This window comes from Lepus europaeus, chromosome 3 (assembly GCF_033115175.1).
Source record: "Lepus europaeus isolate LE1 chromosome 3, mLepTim1.pri, whole genome shotgun sequence".
Classification (NCBI taxonomy): Eukaryota; Metazoa; Chordata; class Mammalia; order Lagomorpha; family Leporidae; genus Lepus; species Lepus europaeus.
The window spans coordinates 94,640,253-94,662,467 of NC_084829.1; the positions used below are offsets into that span (position 1 = coordinate 94,640,253).

At 36.3% G+C, this 22,215-nt stretch overlaps 1 protein-coding gene across 4 annotated transcripts in view; it reads right to left on the minus strand.

Annotated features, from left to right (window-relative positions):
- Positions 1–22,215, minus strand: part of MMS22L (MMS22 like, DNA repair protein) — a 131,829-nt gene that overhangs the window by 77,654 nt on the left and 31,960 nt on the right. For 3 of the 4 annotated variants that reach the window (XM_062186524.1, XM_062186521.1, XM_062186522.1), the window contains 4 exons: positions 20,777–20,839; positions 11,415–11,534; positions 9,284–9,507; positions 6,742–7,251 (listed from right to left, as the gene is read on the minus strand). In XM_062186524.1, the coding sequence (XP_062042508.1) occupies positions 6,742–7,251; positions 9,284–9,507; positions 11,415–11,534; positions 20,777–20,839 (917 nt within the window). The remainder of the gene's footprint in view (positions 1–6,741; positions 7,252–9,283; positions 9,508–11,414; positions 11,535–20,776; positions 20,840–22,215) is intronic. The other variant, XM_062186523.1, reaches the window with a different exon arrangement.

Genomic DNA, 22,215 nt, shown 5'->3' on the forward strand with positions numbered 1-22,215 from the left:
TTACAGAATATATGTAAATAGTTGAAATATACAGCAACATAAGGAAATTTTATCTTTATATACATCATACTTTATACAAATCTAAAGAAATCTTTTCTTTATATGCTTCATACTTTATACAAATCTAAGATTTATAATATATTTCCTTAGAGATAGTATGCTTTCACTGAGGCAACCAAAATTGGCATGGCAGATGGATCACTCTTAGTAAACAACAGTTCTCTACTTGATTTTTCAAATAAAAGCTGGTAATGTATTCTTCCATGGAGCATACTCGTGTGCTCTCCTTAATTATTAGAACACTGTCCTAAAGTTTCCATCAAATTATATATATGAAAACAGCTGACATTTTGGGCAAACTGAGATCCACAATGTATATATTGTAAAAATCTTATCCAGTTTCAATTTTCTCTATAGTCAACTATTTTTCAATAATTAGAAACTCTATTTCATACTAACAGAATACACAATAGCAAAAGAAAGAGAAAGCTCACAGATTGTCAACAGCATCCTTTCTATTTTTCCTGAAATATCATGTAAATTATTTCATACACAGCAGACCCTCAAGAGAATACAGTTCCTCTTTCCTACCTAGGCAACCTCTAGTTCTCCCACTGAAGGAAGAAAAAAAGAGAAATCTTTGTTTAGAATAAATGATATATTACCAATAAAACTAGCGAACATAAAAATATTTGACAGGAATAATAAACAGTTCTTCTGCACACACACATAACATCCCAAGTGTTAAAAGCAGACATATAACAGAGAGATGATCTTCTCTCATGGGGAGAGAGAAAAAGGATTTAAAAATATATGTATTTTGAAAACATTTTGAAAGCAGGGAAAACAGCCTTAATCTTTTGAGGAGTTGTACTTTATTAGCACACCACATCACACACACCCACAAAAAGTAATAATCCCTTTTGAATTCTTTTTTCTTTTCAACACTTAGTATTTTAGGCAACTTCTCAACTGCCTTCAGACTTCTTTGAAACTGAGCTCTTGTTTAATACAAAATAGATGTCAGTTGATCAATATCCATTTGGCTTAAATTCATAAGTCCACAACCTCCCTTAAGTGGTAGAACAAACAGGTACAAAGCCGGAAAATTTATTGTTTCTTTTTAAACTCCAAATGATATTTGCAGATGCCAAAAGGCATTTTGAAATCATTCACCCTTACATCAGTAAAAATGAAAAAAGGGGATGGGGAGGAGGGAGAATCTCATGAGGCCTTATATGTCAAGTTTTTGCCCAGAGCTAATTTTCATAGCTGTGTTATAAAACCCTGAAAATGGAGGTTTATAATGGAAATGCTGACAGACCCTTAACTATAGCAGCATGAATGGATATAATTAAAGAAAAGCTTTTGGCTACACCTAACTCCACAAATGAAAGACTGCCATTTTTATATTAACGTCAAATAACAGAAAGTGAGAAGTAGAAATGTGATTCCAGAAAAGTAACATGAATTGTTAAAGATGACTGCTGAAACTATTTGACATTCAAAGTTTTAAACACAGAGGCTTTTAGTTAACATAACCAAGTCAGTATTTTCATAAGGCTACTTAATCAGCAATAAAGAATGCTCTGGTGAGCCATCAGCTCCAGTTAACAGAAAGTGGCATGTGAAGTTATGATTTGTTCCACAGCCTAGAGGGAGCTGCTTCTTCCTTTAAGCAGTGATTCTAGTTCCTTTCTACCTGTAATTTCTCTGTCATACAGTTATAAACTATTACCCACCTCAACACACACACACACACACACACACTGCACATTTATGCAAGGACTGGTAACCTTATTCCCATCTGATTTTGAAAACAGGAGAGATAGCTAAGGCAAAGTATTTCATTTTGTCCCTTGTCAGGAATGCAGCAAGGAATAAATATCATCAATCTATGCAATCCACCTGCCTTACCTAAACTAAAATTCAAAGAATTTAGCTCTGCTCTTAATTTAAAGAGGGGTGGAGTAGGGTGGGGAGAGCCTATGCTTTAATTTTTAAAAACTGTCCAAATTGGTTTTGACCTTTCTAATGTTAGTATTATATAGCATACCTAAATGACTGCTGTGAAAGATCTTCCATGGAGTTCCAGATTTGGGGTTAAGAAATAAAAGGAACACACTTCTCTATGATTAAATAATTAAAAGGCTTTTCTTGTTTTCTTGCTTTCCTTCTCTTCCTTATTTCTCTCTGTTTAAGGTAAAGTAATCCTAAATGATCTCTGGAGCTCCTCGCCAAAAGATCTCAAACTAAAAGCTGGTTTGTAATTACAATACCTGCCTCGGGATAAAATGAAACTATCCAAGTCACAATTCCTCTTATTCTGTGTATACTATAATCAATCTCACTGAATAATTGTGTGTAAGCTACCATACAAGCTTCAGAAACTAAAAGGACTGCAGTGTCTAAAATGTGACAGCATTTATAAAGATTTGCACCATTCTTATTCATACTCTGACCTCATCCTTCTGTTAAAACGGCTCTATAATTTTGGCAACAGGATTTGTACATGGTTTGAAATTCTTCTACAGCAACTATTTAAAAGCATACTCTAGGCCAGCGCTGTGGCTCACTAGGCTAATCTTCCGCCTGTGGCGCCGGCACCCAGGGTTCTAGTCCCGGCTGGGGCACTGGGTACTAGTCTCGGTTGCTCCTCTTTCAGTCCAGCTCTCTGCTGTGGCCCGGGAGGGCAGTGGAGGATGGCCCAAGTGCTTGGGTCCCTGCACAGGCATGGGAGACCGGGAGGAAGCACCCGGCTCCTGGCTTTGGATCGACACAGCGCCGACCATGGTGGCCATTAGGGGAGTGAACCAATGAAAAAGGAAGACCTTTCTCTCTGTCTCTCTCTCACTGTCTATAACTCTCTCTCTCTGTCTCTCTCTCTCGCTGTCTAACTCTGCCTGTCCAAAAAAAAAAAGCATAGTCTAGTAGCATGAAACAAAAACAAAACAACATATTTGTGAGAAAAATCAAATGTTATCAACATAAATATCCATGTCCTTTTATCATAGGCTTATCCTAAAGATCAACAGGAACCCCCTTTCTACTCCCTCCCTCCGGAGCATAGCAACCTAGAAACTCAATTTAGATCCTCTTAAAAGAAAACTCTTAATATGAAAGTAGACTTATTTTCATCTTACATAATCCTACAATCTTGGTTAGCCTTTCAATATCTGTACTTCTGAGTAATCATCCCGCGGATTGAGACACTTTATAGCTTACAAGGTACTAGCAAGCAACATTTTTCCAACATCCCTAAAATAGCTTGGACTTCAATGCTAAAAGACTTCCACCAAATTGAATTTCAAAAAGCAAGTGATTGTATTATAAGAAGTGAAATTTAGATGATTGATACGATGTTAACAAATCAAGACAAAGTATTATAAATGAAATGTGATTTACTTGTCTCCACAGCACTCAATGAATGCATTTTTCCAACTGACAAAATTTGGAACTCAGAAAATTATAAAAACAGAGTACATAGAGGTCCCTAAATAATAAAACGCACTTTTTCCAATAGCAAAAAGAAAACATAAATGCATTCAAAGGTTTATGAATAGTGTTAATAATTTCAGGTTTGCGAAAACTCTGTATATTTCATTCAATTACCTCCAATTTATAAATAAAAAGTTATGATTAGTTTCAATTTAGCTATTTATAAACTACTATAAAGATGGTGTAAAAACTCAGCTGTGGCAGTGGGTTAGAAATTCTGAAATGTAACTGTGTTATTTTACTAAGTAACAAAAAGTTCCATGTTTTTCCAGTTTCCATCTAAAAATAGGGATGGCAGGGTAATAAAATAAAGGAGCTGGTATTTGCAAATGGTAAATGTTTCAAGAATACAATAATTATTCTGTGTTTCTAGTTACTACTTTTGAAAAATTACCGGGAGTTCCAATTAAGAGCCTCAAGACAAAAGAAGTGAATGAATAAATATGAGAGAAAAAATAATTTTCTTGCTTCGTATTTCCATTTCTCATTCTCCTACTACCAAGCTTCCACTAATGTTTTTAACAAACTTCTGTGTGCTCTTATTTTAGGATACATTTTTTTTTCTAAGTACATTCCATACAATCACCTAAAAACAAAAATGGTGGCTTTTTCATATATTTTTAGGGACAGAAAAACTGGTACTTTGTTTTCTTTTTAAGAAATTTGGTAAAATCATTCACATTTAAAATGCACACACATGACTTAATTCAATGTTAGGAATTAACAGATATACTTCACAGAGATGGATATAACAAGATGTAAAATAAAAATGGGGTTTTTAAAGGAAACCTGTTGAAGTGAAAGGGACACTATGAGAAACAGTGACTTGATCAGCCCTTGTCCTGACTGTTGATGTACAATTTAATACTTTATCCCTTTTAGTATTTTTTTTGTTCTAGTTAATACTATTGGTTGAATTCTGTAATTAACACACATTTATTCTTAGGTATTGAAATTTAAATGAAAAGTGATCCCTGTTAAACATAAGAGTGGGAATAAGAGAGGGAGGAGATGTACAATTTGGAACATGCTCAAGCGGACTTGCCCCAAATGGTGGAGTTAGAAATGTGCCAGGGGATTCCAATACAATCCCATCAAGGTGGCATGTACCAATGCCATCTCACTAGTCCAAGTGATCAATTTCAGTTCACAATTGATCACTCTGATAGGTCTAAGAGTCAAAGGGATCACACAAACAAGACAAGTGTCTACTAATACTAACTGATAGAATCAAAAATGGAGAGAAGGATCCAACATAGGAAGCGGGATACACAGCAGACTCATAGAAGGGCAGATGTCCTAAACAGCACTCTGGCCTCAGAATCAGCCCTTAAGGCATTCGGATCTGGCTGAAGAGCCCATGAGAGTATTGTAGGCATGGAAAGCCAAGACACTCTGGCAAAAAAACAAACAAACAAAAAAAACCGACAACTTAAATGAAAGATCTCTGTGAGTAAAATCCCAGTAGAAAGGTAGAAAGAACGGGGCCATCAAGGAAGGAGGTACCTTTCTCTGAAGGGAGGAGAGAACTTCCACTTTGATTATGACCTTGTCTAAATAAGATCAAAGTCAGCGAACTCAAGAGGCTTCCATAGCCTTGGAAACTCATGACTAGAGCCTAGAGAGATTTCTGACGCCATAAACAAGAGTGTCAAATTGTTAAGTCAACAACAGGAGTCACTGTGTACTTACCCCTCATGTGGGACCTGTCCTTAATGTGTTGTCCAATGTGAATTAAAGCTATAACTAGTACTCAAACAGTATTTTACACTTTATGTTCTGTGTGGGTGCAAACTGATGAAATCTCTACTTAATATATACTAAATTGATCTTCTGTATATAAAGAGAATTGAAAATGAATCTTGATGTGAATGGAATGGGAAAGGGAGCGGGAGATGGGAGGGGTGTGGGTGGGAGGGAAGTTATGGGGGGGGAAAAGCCATTGTAATCCATAAACTGTACTTTGGAAATTATATTTACTAAATAAAAGTTTAAAAAAAAACTAAAGAAAAAAATGGGGTTTTTAATAACATAAAATGGTAAGCAATGTAAATATATATCACTGGGACTAGTTAAACAAAATTTGGTACAAGTACCTAATAAAACACTAAGTAATCATCAAAAAGAATTGGTCTTGGGCCATCGTTGTGGCACAAAGGGTTAAGATGCTGATTATAAGGCCAACATCCCATACTGGAGTGCTGGTTCTAGTCCAGGTTGCTCTGCTACTAATTCAGCTTCCTGCTAATGCACCTGGGAAAGCAGCAAAAGATGGCGTAAGTACTTGGATCCATGCCACCCATGCAGAAGACTTGGATGGAGTTTCTGGCTCCCAGCTTCAGTCTTGCCCATCCTTGGCTGTTGTTGCTATTTAAGGAACGAACCAGTGATGGAAGATCTCACTCTCTTTCTTTTTCCCTCACCCCATTGTTATTCTGCCTTTGAAATAATAAATACAAATTTAATTTGTTAATAATGAATAAATTTGGTAATCAATAAATTTCCCACACTTGGAAATTTTGCCAAGCTTTGTAACTCTGAAAAATAGGTGCTATTTTTATGTGATCTTGGGAGAAAGCAGTCTGTACACTAACTTCAGACCCTGATTTCAAATAAAATCGCATTTCTATACACAACTTTTATACAACTTGCTAACAACACTAAGTAATAGTGTCTAACTTCTAAAGAACATGTACTTTAAAAGTAAAACTGTTATATAAAAAAGGCTTAAAGATAATATTAACCATCATTAAATTTGGGTTTGAGTATATCCACATATTTTACATACTTGCCTAGTTTAAGTGATTCTATATGTTTGGTATAGGTGATTGGTGTTGTAATGGTACAGTATGGCTAAAATGTCCCTATGGAAACAAAATTACATATGTTTCAATGAAAGCCACCTCAGGTTCCAGCTCATAGAGTTGTTTAGAATACCCATAACACACTGCTGGATAATAAAACTTTCTGAGAGGTGGTAGGGGAAGGAAGAGCTAAGAGACATGGTTCTGGGATTACATAAGAGCTAATGAGTTTACTTTTGCTCCTTATTTGAATATAAGCTTTCTTTTGAAGAGCTATTGTTTGAAAGAAGTTTGAAAACTACTGATTTATGCCCTTGTAGCTCTTCCTTCTACATTTAGATTTCATAAGCATGTTAAAGGAAAAATTTTAAATAAAATCAATATAGATGATATGATATAAAATAAACTAGTAAATATAGCACAATGTTGGCAAACATACCTGATTCTGGCCAGAACAGCTTGTAGAAAGTTCAACACAGTCCTAAGTTCAGGTTCCCGACAAGCTCGCAGAAGCATACTAAATCCGTCATTGAGCAGTTTCTCATGAGAAGGATACAAGGAGTAGCTGGTTTCAAACACTTCTTGAACACCATCAATGTAGATGGAAAGCAAAGACCACAGAGTCTGTCTCTGTGCCATTTCATCCTTCTGAGATACCAGGAATTCCTTTGCTTTTTCCCGGAAAGCACACGAAAGTTTCTCAGCCAAAACAGCAATGTCCAGATTATTCTGGGCATACATCAAGAGGAAGGCCATCTGACCTTTCCAAATGAGGGCCCTGTGAGATGTTGTAAAGGCAGACTTGAGGAAATTAAGGAGATCTAAAACATGACTTGCTACATCTTCAACCTCTGCCACAGCTGCTAACAGTAGAAAAAGACTGAAAAAGTTTTGCAAACCAACTTCAGTTAATTCTTCCATTCTTTTTTGATGGAATTTAGAATATATTCTGTGAAACATAAAAAATTGCTTTAATAGAATGGTTTTCTTCAAAAAAAACTTACCTTTTAAAATAAATTTCATTCAATACTCTAGACATATTAAAATATAAAATATATAAAGTATATAAAACTTTAGCTAATTTTAATATTGCTTTGTCATTTTTTCTGTCTAGAAAACAAACTCACACAATAGCCCTACTTTTCAGTTTTCTCAATGTTTCAGCAAATCATCTCTAAGTGAATCAAAGAATTAAGTGTCTTTCCCCAAAGAACAGAAGAAATGTTTTTTTCATAGGGTACATAGCATTCTCTTAGAGTCTCTCATCACCTTTTTCCCCCTATTTTTATCAACAAACAGGAAAGAATGTAAAATCTTTTATGTACAGTTAGACAGGTTTTTATAGAAATCTTAACAATTTTATACAATAATGTTCATTAAGCCCTTTTCTCCCTCCTTCCTTCACAGACTTGTTCTTGCTTTACTTGTAGCCTAAAACCATTTAAGTGCTAGAGGAACCATTTTTATCCACCTGCAAAGAAAAATCATTAGTGTTCAAATGTCCAAGACTACTCATTTAAAAAAAAAATCTCTCATTAGCACTACTTAATACAAATTAATGGTTATACTTTTCTTTCATCAATTAAGGGCTTAAAATTGGAAGCAATTCATTTTGAATTCCTACTTATTGATTACGTTTTGTAACTTCTTTATTTAGCTTATACAGGAGAGAAATGACTAATGCTTATGAGAGGTTAAATGTTGATTTATAAGTAACTATGTAAGAGCTAATAAGCTCTGAGAGACTGTTTAACTTTTTTTGTATATCCTCTCATTTCCACCATCATGCTTGACAAAGAGTACTTGCCTAATAGATTTGTTATTGAACAAATTCCAATGGTTTCTTTTAGCAATAAAGTTCTGAGTAACATGTCTTCCAAAAAATTGTTTAAGATTCAAAAAACAATCTGGCAAACAGAACAAAAGAAAAAAACTACTGTTTGAACCAATTATTGAAAGTGTAATAGAAAAGTTACTTTTTTTAAAAAAAATCCTCTAAATAATAAACACAAACTGTATCATCACATCTTTAAAGGAACTATCAGTCACTGTGAAAATAAAATCTCATTCAGTAACTCGAAGTCTCTACTTAGATTAAGAAGAAGTAGTCTGTTCTGAGAGGTTCAGCCAAACAGATGGTGGTTTACTATACACTGAAGACTAAAAAAAAAGTTAATAATCAATGGAAGTAAAATAAGCACAAATGATTAAAAGTTGTATCCATTAATTTTAAGATTCCCAATAGAAAGAAGTGATAAATATTTGAGGTGATAAATATACCAATTACCCTGATTTGATCATTACATATTGTATATATACACCAAACTATTACACTGTACCCTATAAATCTGTAATTATGTGTCAGTTAAAAATTTTCAATTTTTAAATTGTATACATTAAACAATTAATTCTCAAATAGAAAAATAGACTAATATGATCAAAAGTTTATTTTATCACAATAAAAATGAATACAGTCTCACAAAATGAATTCATTAGTGTTATCTGAGTTCTACTACATTTTGCTGATAAGTATTCATGCAAAGAAGCAAAGCTTGTGAACTGCTAGACTTAAAGAACATAAAGCTTTTATACGTTGAACCTGTTAGTTATTAATACACAATTTGGAGATTTTTTCCCAGCATTTTTAATGGATTAAGTAGTGAAATTATAATTAATTTTAGAAAGATAGCCTAACAGTTTCCTAATATTCTTACATTTCATATATAGAATTCTTGTAATCCTCAACATTGGTGAGATAAGTAAGAAACTGAATCCATGAGTTATGGATATTAGGTTTGTTTCTGACTGTAACAAATTGGCAGGACCAAAAAGCCCCATATTTTACTCTTATGTTAAGGAATACATTTTAAATGTGCCAACTAGAAAGATTCTAACCACAAATTAGCTTAAAAAACACAAATGGGAATACTCTGGCAAAAATAGAAGTGAACAGTCACAACAAAGAAAAATATTACACATACCTTCCTTTGACTTGTTTCCAAGGATGAGGGCCATTGTTCTTCATTGCTTTCTTAACAACTTTTGCCAAAATGCAAAGGAAAATGTTGTAACTACTGCTGGATTTATATAGGTCATGGTCTTGTTTATCACAAAGGCAGGTCTTCACCATTTCAAGCATAGTTAAAGGTGACTTTATATTATTGCAGCCTCTTAAAGGAAGCCAAGAAATAGTGAAGGAACTATTCTAAAAGCAAAAAGAAAACAAGTATTAGTACTTTAGTACATTAAATGGAAAGTCTCAAATATCTCATTAAAAGTTTTCGTTTTATTCACAAAAACCATAGTATCTCTATCATATACTCCCTCAAATAAAAATTTCATAACAGCACAGAACATTAAGGAGTATTCAAATTATGGATTGTCCAAAAACATGTTTCTAACAGTTGATTTGTCCAAATTACGATATAAACAGGTCTATACATTGCATTCAGTTGATATGCCTCTTAAAGCTCTTTTATTCTGTATGTATCCCAAAATTTCTGTTATACTATTTTTTATAAAAGGTAACATAAAGATTGAACCAGGCTGTCAGCCTGATCTCTACATTTTAGAGATCCCTACCAGCCCTTCACTAAATGATTTTGGCAGCCACTGATAGTTCAGATGCCTTATTTCATCAGATGCACAAAATGGTAGTTTAAACTAAGGATTACAATGTATTTCAGGTTTTAATCCGTTATAGTCATTATTCCTTCTTACGCTCAAATTTTCCCATTCTTTGGACAATGAGAAGTCCTTCAAACTATCTCTTGTTCCCCTTTTTTAATAATAAAATATTATTTACTTGAAAGGCAAAGTGAGAGAGAAGGGGAGAGAGAAAGATCGTCCATCTACTAGTTCACACCCAGATGCCTGGGTCTGGGTCAGGCTGAAGCCAAAAGCCAGGAACTCCACTGAGGTTTCCCACACAGGTGGCCAGAACCCAAGTACTTAGGTTACTGTCATGCTGATACATGAACAGGAAGGTGGATTGGAAGCAGAAGTAAGACTCAATTCTGGGCACTCCAATATGGGAGCTTAACTCTCAGTGCTAAAAGGGCTGCCCCTATTATTTTCAATAAGCTCCATTATATACAAATCCAAAGTTGGTATATACTGGTAAATCTTCCACTAACATTGTCCATCTTGACTGAAAAGTTCACTACACAAAAACCCACAAATTCCAAATCTCTTCTTGTCTACACAAATTAACTAAATCTTTTACACCTATCTTTTAAGTTTTCTTCCAACCCCATCCTCTCCTTTCTAAATCCATTGTTCTGTTTTAGTTCTCAGTCATGGTATTACCTGTTCATACTAGAATGGGTTAACTCATCTGTATCCAATTCAGCTTTCTCAAACATACCTAACATATCACATTCCTTGCTTTCTAATGTCTCCTGGGTCAACCAGGAAACAACTGTACATTATCTTCAACCTTTCATAGTCTAGTCCTAGACTGCCTCCTTTATTCACCCTCCCTTCTCTCTCCCTAATAACATCAGACATATCATTCAGAACTATTAACATTAGAGGAATACACCGTACTTGTTGATATCTCCATACATCTGTTCATAATGTTCCTTCCACCTAGATGCTTTTTATCTTCTATAGTTAGAAAATTCTACTCATTTCTAAGACTGCTAAAAATTATGATGTCATAAAGTCTTCCATAATTCCATACACTGGGTAGCATCCTCCCTCTTCTGGCATTTCATAGTATCTTTAACTTCTACCAATACAATACACATGTACCTACTAATTAGCCTATAAGTTACTCAAGTGCTAAGACTGCAACTTATTCAAGTCTATATGGCCTGCTTAATGTATCACAAGCAATAAATGATTATTACAAATTTTAAAATGAAGATTTAAAAAATATTTTTCTGCATTCACTCTCAAAAAAAAAAAAAAAACAGGTATCAAATGCTGTCTTCCTTACACCAATTCTCTAGAGACAATACTTGTAAAGGATAAAACTATTCTTAATCTTGTAACAAAATTAACTTTTCAAGATTTCATACTACTCATAATTAAACCACAAAATTATCCCTTAAAAATCATGTACAAATCCTTCAAATTTCCATCACAATTATTTATTCTGCTACTTACCAGATTCTTACTATAATATTCCCATAGAATGGTGACAATTCCAATATTTGGTTCCCAGACATCACAAAGTGTCAAACAACAATGAAGATACATTCGTAATTGTTCCTCTAATATACCATCCTAAGAAAATAAAGTTATAAGGGAGTAAATGTGCCCTGGTAAGATGACTGTTATCACCTGACACTGCACGAAATAATCTAAGGTTACAAAGAACATGAATATGTATCCTCAAAGCATATCCATCTCATCTTCAGGTGTACTTCTAAAACTTGTTTAAGGGACTATTAGATACTCAGAAAATGGCAATTATGTAACTCAATTTTACTTTAACCCAATTATTTAAAAATTACAGTAAATGTTTCATAAATTAATGATGTTAGAAACCCAAAGACTGGAAAGGAAACCCATATTAAAAGTGGAAAAAATGATCTAACAATTAAGATGTGAAGAAATTGAGAAGGCTTGAACATACTTAAGTATCTGGTCAAATTCTTTTATAGGATAGTAACAGCTATTCTTTCAAAAACCAAAGGCTAGGGATAACACATGCATTATTATCTTTCAGGAGATGGAAAAAGGAAGTAGACTTTTTTCTTTTTTTCAAGACTTATTTACTTGAAAGTCAGAGTTACAGAGAGGTCTTTCATCCACTGCTTCACTCCCCAAGTGGCTGCATGGCCATGGTGGAGCCAGGCGCTTCTTCAGGTCTCCCACATGGGTGGCAGGAGCACAAGCACTTAGGCCAACTTCTGCTGCTTTTCTCAGGCACATAGCAGGGAATTGGATCAGAAGTGGTGCAGCCAAGACACAAACCTGCATCACATGGATTCATCCACAACACTGACCCGAAAAGTAGACATTTTAATCTTCTATGATGAACTAACCATGCAAATTCATTTAAAAATGACACACCCAGGAATTCTCATCATTCAACAGTTATATTTTTTAATGTTTATTTTTATTTTCAGCTACTATAAAGGCAGAGTGACACACAGAGGGAGAGACTGTTCATCTGCTAGCTTACTTCCCAAATGCCCACATCTGCCAGGGATAGGCCACCTTCAAGGTAAGAGCCAAAAATTCTATCTGGATCTCCCACATGACTGACAGGGCCCCAAGCACTTGAGCCATTATCTGCTGCCTCCCAAAATAAATTAGCACGAAGCTGGACTGGAAGCAGAGAAGCTGGAACTGGAACCAGTACTCTGATAAAGGATGTGGGCATCCCAAGTATTGGCTGAACCAACTCTTTTTTTGACAGGCAGAGTGGACAGTGAGAGAGAGAGAGAGACAGAGAGAAAGGTCTTCCTTTGCCGTTGGTTCACCCTCCAATGGCCACCGCACCACGCTGATCCGAAGGCAGGAGCCAGGTGCTTCTCCTGGTCTCCCATGGGGTGCAGGGCCCAAGAACTTGGGCCTTCCTCCACTGCACTCCCTGGCCACAGCAGAGAGCTGGCCTGGAAGAGGGGCAACCGGGACAGGATCGGTGCCCCAACCGGGACTAGAACCCGGTGTGCCGGCGCTGCAAGGCGGAGGATTAGCCTGTTGAGCCACGGCGCTGGCCCTGAATCAACTCTACAACAACACTCACTCAACACTTACATTTAAAGCTTACTGAAAATATTAGGCATTGTTCTAAGGTACTAGGCGTAGAGTACTGAATAACTCAGACATAGACATAGCATTTGCACAAATATAACTTATACTTTTGGGAAGGAAAAGAGAAACGGATACTAGAACAAGGTAAATTCAAACAGTTCTATCTGCTGTGAAAAAAAAAAGTGGGATAATGCGACAGAGTAACTGGTAGAGGAAAAGCATCATTATAAAATCAGGTGCTATGAATGGAAAGGCCTTTTTGAGGGTAACATTTGAGCTAATGATAGAATGAAAGAGACTTGCCCTTAAAAATCTGAAAGAGAAGCATTAAAACATAGAACTCAAGAGGAAAGTTCCTGAGTTAGCTTAGTATTATAAGGTTAAGTTAGATCTAGGCAGTTAGTCAAGTTAGATCTTTCTGAGAAGACTCAAATCATGATCTAGTCACTAAGAGCAATCTTGATCAAACAGGTATCTGCTAAATGCTTATTTCTTTTCTATCCTGTCTTTACAAAGTGACCTAGAATTGTGTGTATAATAGAGACTTCAGAGTCATAAATCTTAGCTACCAATTAAGTGAGCTTGAGTACACAATTTGGAAGTTCTGAACCTAAACCTTCATATTTGTAAAGTGAAAATAATAAATCTGAGATGATATGAGACATTTAAGAACTAACATGGAATTAAAGATAGTTTACATTAAGATAGTACATATTTTCCACAAATTTTTTGAAGCTCCGTTGTATTCTATATTTCTCCATTTTGTACATTTAACCATTGCTGTGTTTTGAATCATTTCCCTTTAATATTCTTCATATACACACACATGCACATGCGCTCACACACACACACTGAATATGAAGAGAAAGAATTTGCCCATTTTCAAGTCCAGGTAGCCCAAATGAGAATATACAGCAGTGAAGAATAGGGGAGGTAGCAGACACGTTAGCTCTCATTTATAAGAAAAAAACAAACTGAAATATGGTAAAGAGCTCTATCTGAGGAGATGTTCCCATAACACACTTATTGGAGTGAGAAAAACAACAACAAAAGGAAACACTACAGAAAACTAAGCTGTATGACCACAACAGATATAGAACCAAAACATACAATTATGCAAAAACACAATGACAAAGAAGCACTAAAATACAAATAATGAGGGCCAGCATAGTGGTGTAATAGGTAAAGACACCACCTGCACCACCTGCATCCTGTTTGGATGTCGGTTCATTTCCCAGCTACTCTACTTCCAATCCAGCTCCTTGATAATGGCCTGGAAAATGGCCCAGGCGATTGGGCCCGTCACCCACATAGGAGACCCAGATGAAGTTCCTGGCTCCTGGTTTCAGCCTGGCCCAGATCTGGTTGTTGTAGCCATCTGGGGAATGAATCAGCAGATGGGAGATCTCTCTCTTTCTGTAACTCTGGCTTTCAAATAAATAAATAACTAGTTTTAAAACAGAAATAATGAAGAAAAATACTTTTAGCAAAAATCCTAGAAAGTTAGTTTTGATGCATAACACATAGGTACTTTAATAAGTTTGTAGGAAAATGGAATTAAAAGATAAGCTTATTTTGTTGCAAAAAATTTTGAAATATATGTAGTTTTTTCGTAATATGAATTTTCCAGAAACTCTCTGAAGACCTCACATATTCAGGCATCTCAAAATTTTTTTGCACCAAAAAAAAAAAAAAAAAAAATCCATTTGTTAAGAACTTTTTGAAGTACCCTCACAACATAAACAAACATAAATGAAGAGTCAAATCTCAAGTTCTTCCAACACTTCTTGCAAGGTATAAAATGAAAACTGCATCTTTGTTACTATGCAAGATTGTCATAAGATCTCTTTGATTATCAAACAATGAATATAATAGGTCCATAGTATTTTTCTTCTTCTTCTTCTTTTTTTTTTTTTTTTTTTGACAGGCAGAGTGGACAGTGTGAGAGAGACAGAGAGAAAGGTCTTCCTTTACCATTGGTTCACCCTCCAATGGCCACCGCGGCCGGCGCACCACGCTGATCCGAAGGCAGGAGCCAGGTGCTTCTCCTGGTCTCCCATGGGGTGCAGGGCCCAAGCACTTAGGCCATCCTCCACTGCACTCCCTGGCCACAGCAGAGAGCTGGCCTGGAAGAGGGGCAACCGGGACAGAATCCAGTGACCCGAGCGGGACTAGAACCTGGTGTGCCGGTGCCGCAAGGCAGAGGATTAGCCTATTGAGCCGCGGCGCCGGCAGTATTCTTCTTTAAGCTGACATATTTCTGTTTGTGTTTTCAGCTCAGACCTTCCCTAAACATGAGTAAGACATGTAAATATACATATTCTCTTCACAAATTTTTCTGTTTTTTAATAAGCCAGGAGGCCTGTAGGTCTCCTTTCCAAATAGGCTTATACCTGGTCTGGCTCAATCCCAGAGCCCATGCTAGTCAAACCCCTACATCTTTTAGAAGGCCTTATGTGCTCTGGGTGTCGTGTTACTGCAAATGTTAAGTTTGTGTGTATGCCTGTATGTAAGACAGACAGAATATGAGTTATTGAGCTATTTAATGACTATTCCATTAAGTTCCTTTTAATATATATGCCTGTTCCTAATTGCTGCTTTGATCCTTTTTTAAAAATTGCCTTCCTATCTTTCTTGAAAGATCATATTTAAGCATATTAACTTTGAGCATATTCCACAGGTCAAATCCTTTGCTGAATAACAAAAACATTCACTCTTCTAGGGTACTGATTATATAGAAATGGCAATTTAAGGGGCTGTTTTTATGGCACAGCAGGTTAAAGCCACCACCTCTGATGCCAGCATCCTATGTCAGTGTTGGTTTGAGTGCCAGCTTTTCCACTTCTGATCCAAACTCCTTGTGAATGCACCTTGGAAAGAAAGAGCAGATGGCCCAAATTCTTGGGCCTCTGCCACCCACATGGGAAAAATGGTGGAGATCCAGGATCCTGGCTTCAGCCTGGCCCAGTCCTGGCCATTTTGGTAAACTGAAGAGTGAACCAGCAGATGAAGATTGATCTCTCTGTCTCTCCCTCTTTCTCTACAACTCTGCCTTTCAAATAAATAAATGTCTTAAAAAAAAAAAAAGAAACTTCCCAGTTCCCCTCTTCCAGGCCAGCTCTCTGCTGTGGCCAGGGAGTGCAGTGGAGGATGGCCCAAATCCTTGGGCCCTGCACCCCATGGGAGACCAGGAGAAGCACCTGGCTCCTGCCATCAGATCAGCGCGGTGCGCCGGCCACAGCGCGCCAACTGTGGCGGCCATTGGAGGGTGAACCAACGGCAAAAGGAAGACCTTTCTGTCTGTCTCTCACTGTCCACTCTGCCTGTCAAAAATAAAAAAAAAAAAAAAAAAGAAACTTAACAACTGGTTATGAAATACACATAACTGAAGAACTCGTTTATTTCTTTATGCATAAAAAACCTATCTATCAGAAACAATCAGAAGAATAAAATTTATTTGCAAGCTAAAATTACAATTGTTATTAATTTCTCTGCATTCATTTTTATGATTATATAAATAAAATTAGACTGTAGTATTCTAGTGAAGATTCCTCTGCTGAAGAAAACACTGTATTTTTAATTAGTAAATAGAGGAGTATCATCCCACATTATTTGGATCTAACAATATTCAGAGTCGTTTTTAGACCTGGCCTTTCCAAATTAAGGTGTATTTGAGAAATCAAAATTAATTTTCTAAAAAATCAGACTGCGGCCAGCGCCGCAGCTCACTTGGCTAATCCTCCCCGCCTGTGGTGCCAGCACCCCGGGTTCTAGTCCTGGTTGAGGCGCTGGATTCTATCCCGGTTGCTCCTCTTCCAGTCCTGCTCTCTGTTGTGGCCCAGGAAGGCAGTGGAGGATGGCCCAAGTCCTTGGGCCCTGCACCCGTATGCGAGACCAGGAGGAAGCACCTGGCTCCTGGCTTTGGATCGGCACAGTGTGCTGGCCGGCAACTGCCATAGCGACCATCTGGGGGGTGAACCAACGGAAGGAAGACCTTTCTCTCTGTCTCTCTCTCTCTCTAACTCTGCCTGTCCAAAAAAAAAAAAAAAAAAAAAATAGACTTGCTTTTTTAGTACCCTTTCAAGAATACTACAAAACTAGAAAACAACTCCTGTAATCTCGGAAAAAAAAAAATAAGGCCTTTAAAAAGTAGTTAATAGAAAAAAACTGTTTTCATATGAAAACAATAATGTTGTTTTAAAGGTAGAACCAATATCTGCAATCAACATTCAAAAACATGAGGAGTCTTTAAAAAGTTCATGGAAGTGTGTGGCAAAGCTACACATGAAAAATTTGGCACTAAAAATTACCTTTTAATTCCATTTTCCCTGAAATCAAATTAAACAGTATCCTCATATTAAACAGGATTACCTCTTAAAAAATCTCTAAAGCACTTAACTATTCAACTGTACCTATATAAGTAAAACTAAACAATATTTGCTATACTGAAGTTCAATGTCTATTTCTGGAATATACTCAGGCTACCAAAAAGATATGAAACATTATTTCCTTAATTAAAGCTACAGTCAAATGTTTACCAATTGTATTAGAAGACCGCTGCATATATGGAAGGTATGTGTGTGTGTGTGTGTGTGTTTAAACAAATGTGGCACACCTTGGCAAGTGGATTCTTTCACTGTTGGAGATCAAGACAAAGAGCATGAACATGGTCAAACTTTAATTTACCTTAGAGGGGAACAAACAAATACAATCAAACTGACAGCTCTATCCATTTATTCTTCATGGCCACCTACTATACCAATAAAATTGGTTCGAAGGACTCCAGCATTTGTCTTGTATTACTTATGGAATATAATTTGATAGAATCAAGGCATAATAAAACTGAAAGAATACCAGCGAGAGCCATAGTACTACTTCTTCCTAATAATTAGAATGACCTCATTTCCATGGAGAGACAGGACAGAGACAGGACTCTGTAATTAAATCTCCCTCCTCACCCCCACCTGACCTGACATGACTCCATCTCCTGATCTATGTACCTTGTGCAGAACACCAAGCCAGGTACAAACTAGATGTGCATGTGCCAAGGTACACAAGTCAGAATTCCCGGTGAAAATCAAAGTGCCATGAACTAAGGAGGAACCACCATGCCTCACCACCTAATAAGGATTCCTGCTCATGGGGCCTTCCTAGTGCTTGAGCATAAGCCAGTTGCTCCTTGGCCTCTTGTCAATTTCTACTTGTAAGTAAGCCAATAAACCTAGAGTCGGTAACAGAGGGAGATTACTTTGACTTTATACTAGACCTAAATGCATAGTGAAAGTTTCTTAGATTAGCTATATTGCCCCTACTTCTAGCTGACCAAGTCATCCTGGTAAACTCAAAAATTTAACGGTTTCGGCACCAAAACCCCAGGCCACACATTTCAGAATAGTTGGTTACCCTATCAAAGAAAGGAAAGACGAGGGAGGGTGGGAGGTATTGCTCTTAAACTGTATATGAAATACATGAAATTTACTTTCTTTATATAAATTTTAAGAAAAGAATTATCGGGGCCAGCGCTGTGGCGTAGTGGGTTAATGCCCTGCCCTGAAGTGCTGGCATCCCATATGGGCACCAGTTCGAGACCTGGCTGCTCCACTTCCGATCCAGCTCTCTGCTATGGCCTGGGAAAGCAGTAGAAGATGGCCCAAGTCCTTGGGCCCCTGTACCCATGTGGGAGACCGGAAGAAGCTCCTGGCTCCTGGCTTCGGATTGGTGCAGCTCCGGCCGTTGTGGCCATTTGGGGAGTGAACGATCAGATAGAAGACCTCTCTCTCTGCCTCTCCTCTCTCTGTGTAACTCTGACTTTCAAATAAATAAATCTTTAAAAAAAAAAAAGAAAAGAATTATCCCAAGAATTACACATTCATCTTCTAAACAGCTTTAACTGACAGCATTAAAATACTATTAATATTGTAAAAGTATCCTATGTATTGTCAGAATAAATTGTTTTCTATTTTAAGGAAGATATTTTAAAAAAGTTTTTTTCAAGCAAATGTGTTTTATTTAAAATCAAAATTAGAAGTTGTTAAATTCCGAAGGAAGAAAAGTATTAATTATCAAGAAAATAAAGGTATTTAAAGAGGGCTTTCATCTCTTAGGCAAAATTGCAAAATTTTATAGGAATAGAGGTGATGCCAATTTCTCCCTCCTGTTATCCCTGACCAGAATGGGTATCATTATATTTATTCATATAAACCTTACTGTTTCCGAAAAGACACGATGAATTGAAACTAGCTGAGCAAAAAAGAAATTCATATATTGTTATAGCTGAAAAGAAGTTTAAAAATAACTAAATACAACAGAAACAGAAGTCTAGGAAAAGGAAATTTAAATGACACCAGTGGCTATAACTTAATTTGGGAACTAAACCTCTGAGTTACTGGCTTAGATACAGTAACTGTCAATAGAAAAATAATGTAATCCAGACTTTACAGAAATTCTTTTGACTTATTTCAACCAGGCTGTGTTAAAGTATTAAGATAAGATTAATAACATATGCAAATAATGGTGACTACTGTAATACATACTTCTGTTGTTTCAAATATTTTTTAGTATTTTTAGTAATTCCCTACAATGAGAACATATAAGAAGATTTTTGAGACTAAATCAGTATGTTCTCAAAAAGAATGAAGAAAGCCAGTTAAGATGAAATAGAGAAAAAATGAAGTATAAATGAAAACTTGTACCGTGGTTGGGAAAAGATCATAAAAGGATAATAGGTCTTTTGTTTTTGCTACAACTTATGTAAGCAGAATTCTTTGGCATTAAAGCTAGAATTCTTAGTTCATAATTGAAAGACACATGATATAACTAAATATACTTCTGTTTCACCTAAAAAAGACTTAATATACACCTAATATAAATAAAAATAATTAAATAAAATTTTCAAAAGGGTAGAAGAAAAGATAAGTACAGATAACAGGTAAAAGGAAAATTCAAGCAATTAAAATGATTTTCAAAGATGTACCTACTATACATATACACACACATAAAACAACCTTATACTATAATATTTCTTCTTTATTCCAATTCAAGTTTTAAACAATATTAACAGAAAAGTAATTTATTTTTCAAATTAAAACAATTCTTTACTGTAATCCCCAAAACTCCTACATAAATGGTAATTTATTTACATTACAAAGCTTTACAGAACTACAATATAACACGTTTAAAGATGTGATGAACAGCGTATTTGAAAGTATTTTAAAAGGAGGTCAAGTCTGACCTCTGGGCCATGAAGCACTACATTAACAGCTCTGCAGAAAGAAAAATGATAAGGTATGAAATGAATGCTCAGAAACTAGGACCTTATCAGTTAGAATACGATTCAAGCCTGTAAGACAAATTGCTCAGTAAGGCAAGTCACCTTCCTGCTGTGATGAGGATACAGCTGAATTTCCAAGTGCCACTGACTATCTCCCTCATCATGTCTCCTACTTTGATATCATACAAGGAATGGCTTATAGTTCTGAAGCATCTACCACTTATTTTGAATACATTTTGTCAAAGTCACCAACTAGGATAATTATCTTTGTCCTTTAACTGACAACTCAATGTTAAAAACAAAAATCTTAAAGGAGAGTGAGCAATATGAATCACTATGAGTTAACCCTTCAAAAAATGATTCTATCAAAGATTTTTAATAAGAAAATTATTTTTTATTAAAGTCATTTTAACAGTTTGCTTGGTTTTTTCAAATAATATTTGTAACATAGAAATTTACAAAGTCCACAAACTGTCCAATTTTAATTACATACCTGAACACTGATGGACTTTTTTAGCAGTTCTTCTACAAAGTTCCAATTAGATACCATTTGTCTCTAGAAAGGAAAAAAAAAAAAAAAAGAAAAAAAAAAGCACTGTTGCATCATTAAAGTATTGCTCTCAATTATGTATATATTTAATATCATAGGCATGAAGGACATTTTCTCTGCCATCAGATATCACTGCAATTTCTTGAATTTCTAAAATTAATTAGACATAAGGTGAGTTGACAGATTTGGTAGGAAAAAAAAAGTTTAACTATTTCAATGTAATATAAACCTTAACTGGAGCTGTTTCACTGAACAGTGGTGCTTCTATAAGATTAGAAATATTTTAAAAATGCTTAATTTCTACTCAGACATGATCTAACAGAAAAAAACCCTTCATGCAATTTATATGTATTTTTGGAATTTTAAATGCTAAAATGTTCTTTCCTATTCATCTTACTAGAGATTCTTTTCCTTTCAGTTTTTGCATAATGGCTCTGAGCTGCTTCACCTTGGTCACCAAAAAAAAAAAAAAAAGGTAAAAACACACTACTACACAGAAGATTAAAAAAAACTTTGCACAGTGCTACTTCATTTAGTCAATGATTACCCCTCTGGTAACTTTGACTATCTGGAATACTTTCCACAACATGGAGAGCTAAAAAGGACATTTATAAGGATTAAGCATTGAAAATAACTCCACTTTTCTGACAGTTCATTCAGTTCACTTAATGCTCCGTTCTTAAAGGTTCACACAGGTACAGGCTGGCATTGTAGCACAGTGGGTGAAGCAACCGCTTACTATGTTAGCTTCCCATATCAGTGTGCCAGTAGAAGTTCTGAGTGCTCCACTTCAGCTATTGGCTAATGTGCCTGAGAAGGCAGCAGCAGATGCTCCAAGCACCTGTGTCCCTGCCACCCATGTGGGAGACCAGGATGGAGTTTCTGGCTTCAGCCTGGCCCAGCCTGGCTGTTACAGCTATTCGGGGTATGAACCAGTGGATGGAAGAACTCAATCTCTCTCCCTCTCCCTTTCTCTCTGTTGCTCTGCCTTTCAAACAGAAATCCTTAAAGAAAAAAAAAGGAAGAAGAAGGGAAAGGAAGAAAGAAGGAGAAGGAGGGAAGGAAGGAAGGAAGGAAGGAAGAAGGAAGGAAGGAAGGAAGGAGGAGGAGGAAGAGGGGGAAGAGGGGGAAGAGGAAGAAGAGGAAGTAGTAGTTGTAGTAGTAGTAGTCGTCGTCATCATCATCGTCTTCATCTGGACATGTGGAGTAGATACTAAAAAAAAAGCCAGAAGCAGGGGCCAGCACTGTGGCATAGCAGATAAAGCCACTGTCTGTAGCACTGGCACCCCATATGGGCATTGGTTTACGTCCCTGCTGTTCCACTCCTAATCCAGCTCCCTGCTAACGTGTCTGGGAAAGGCAGCAGAAGGTAGCCCATATCC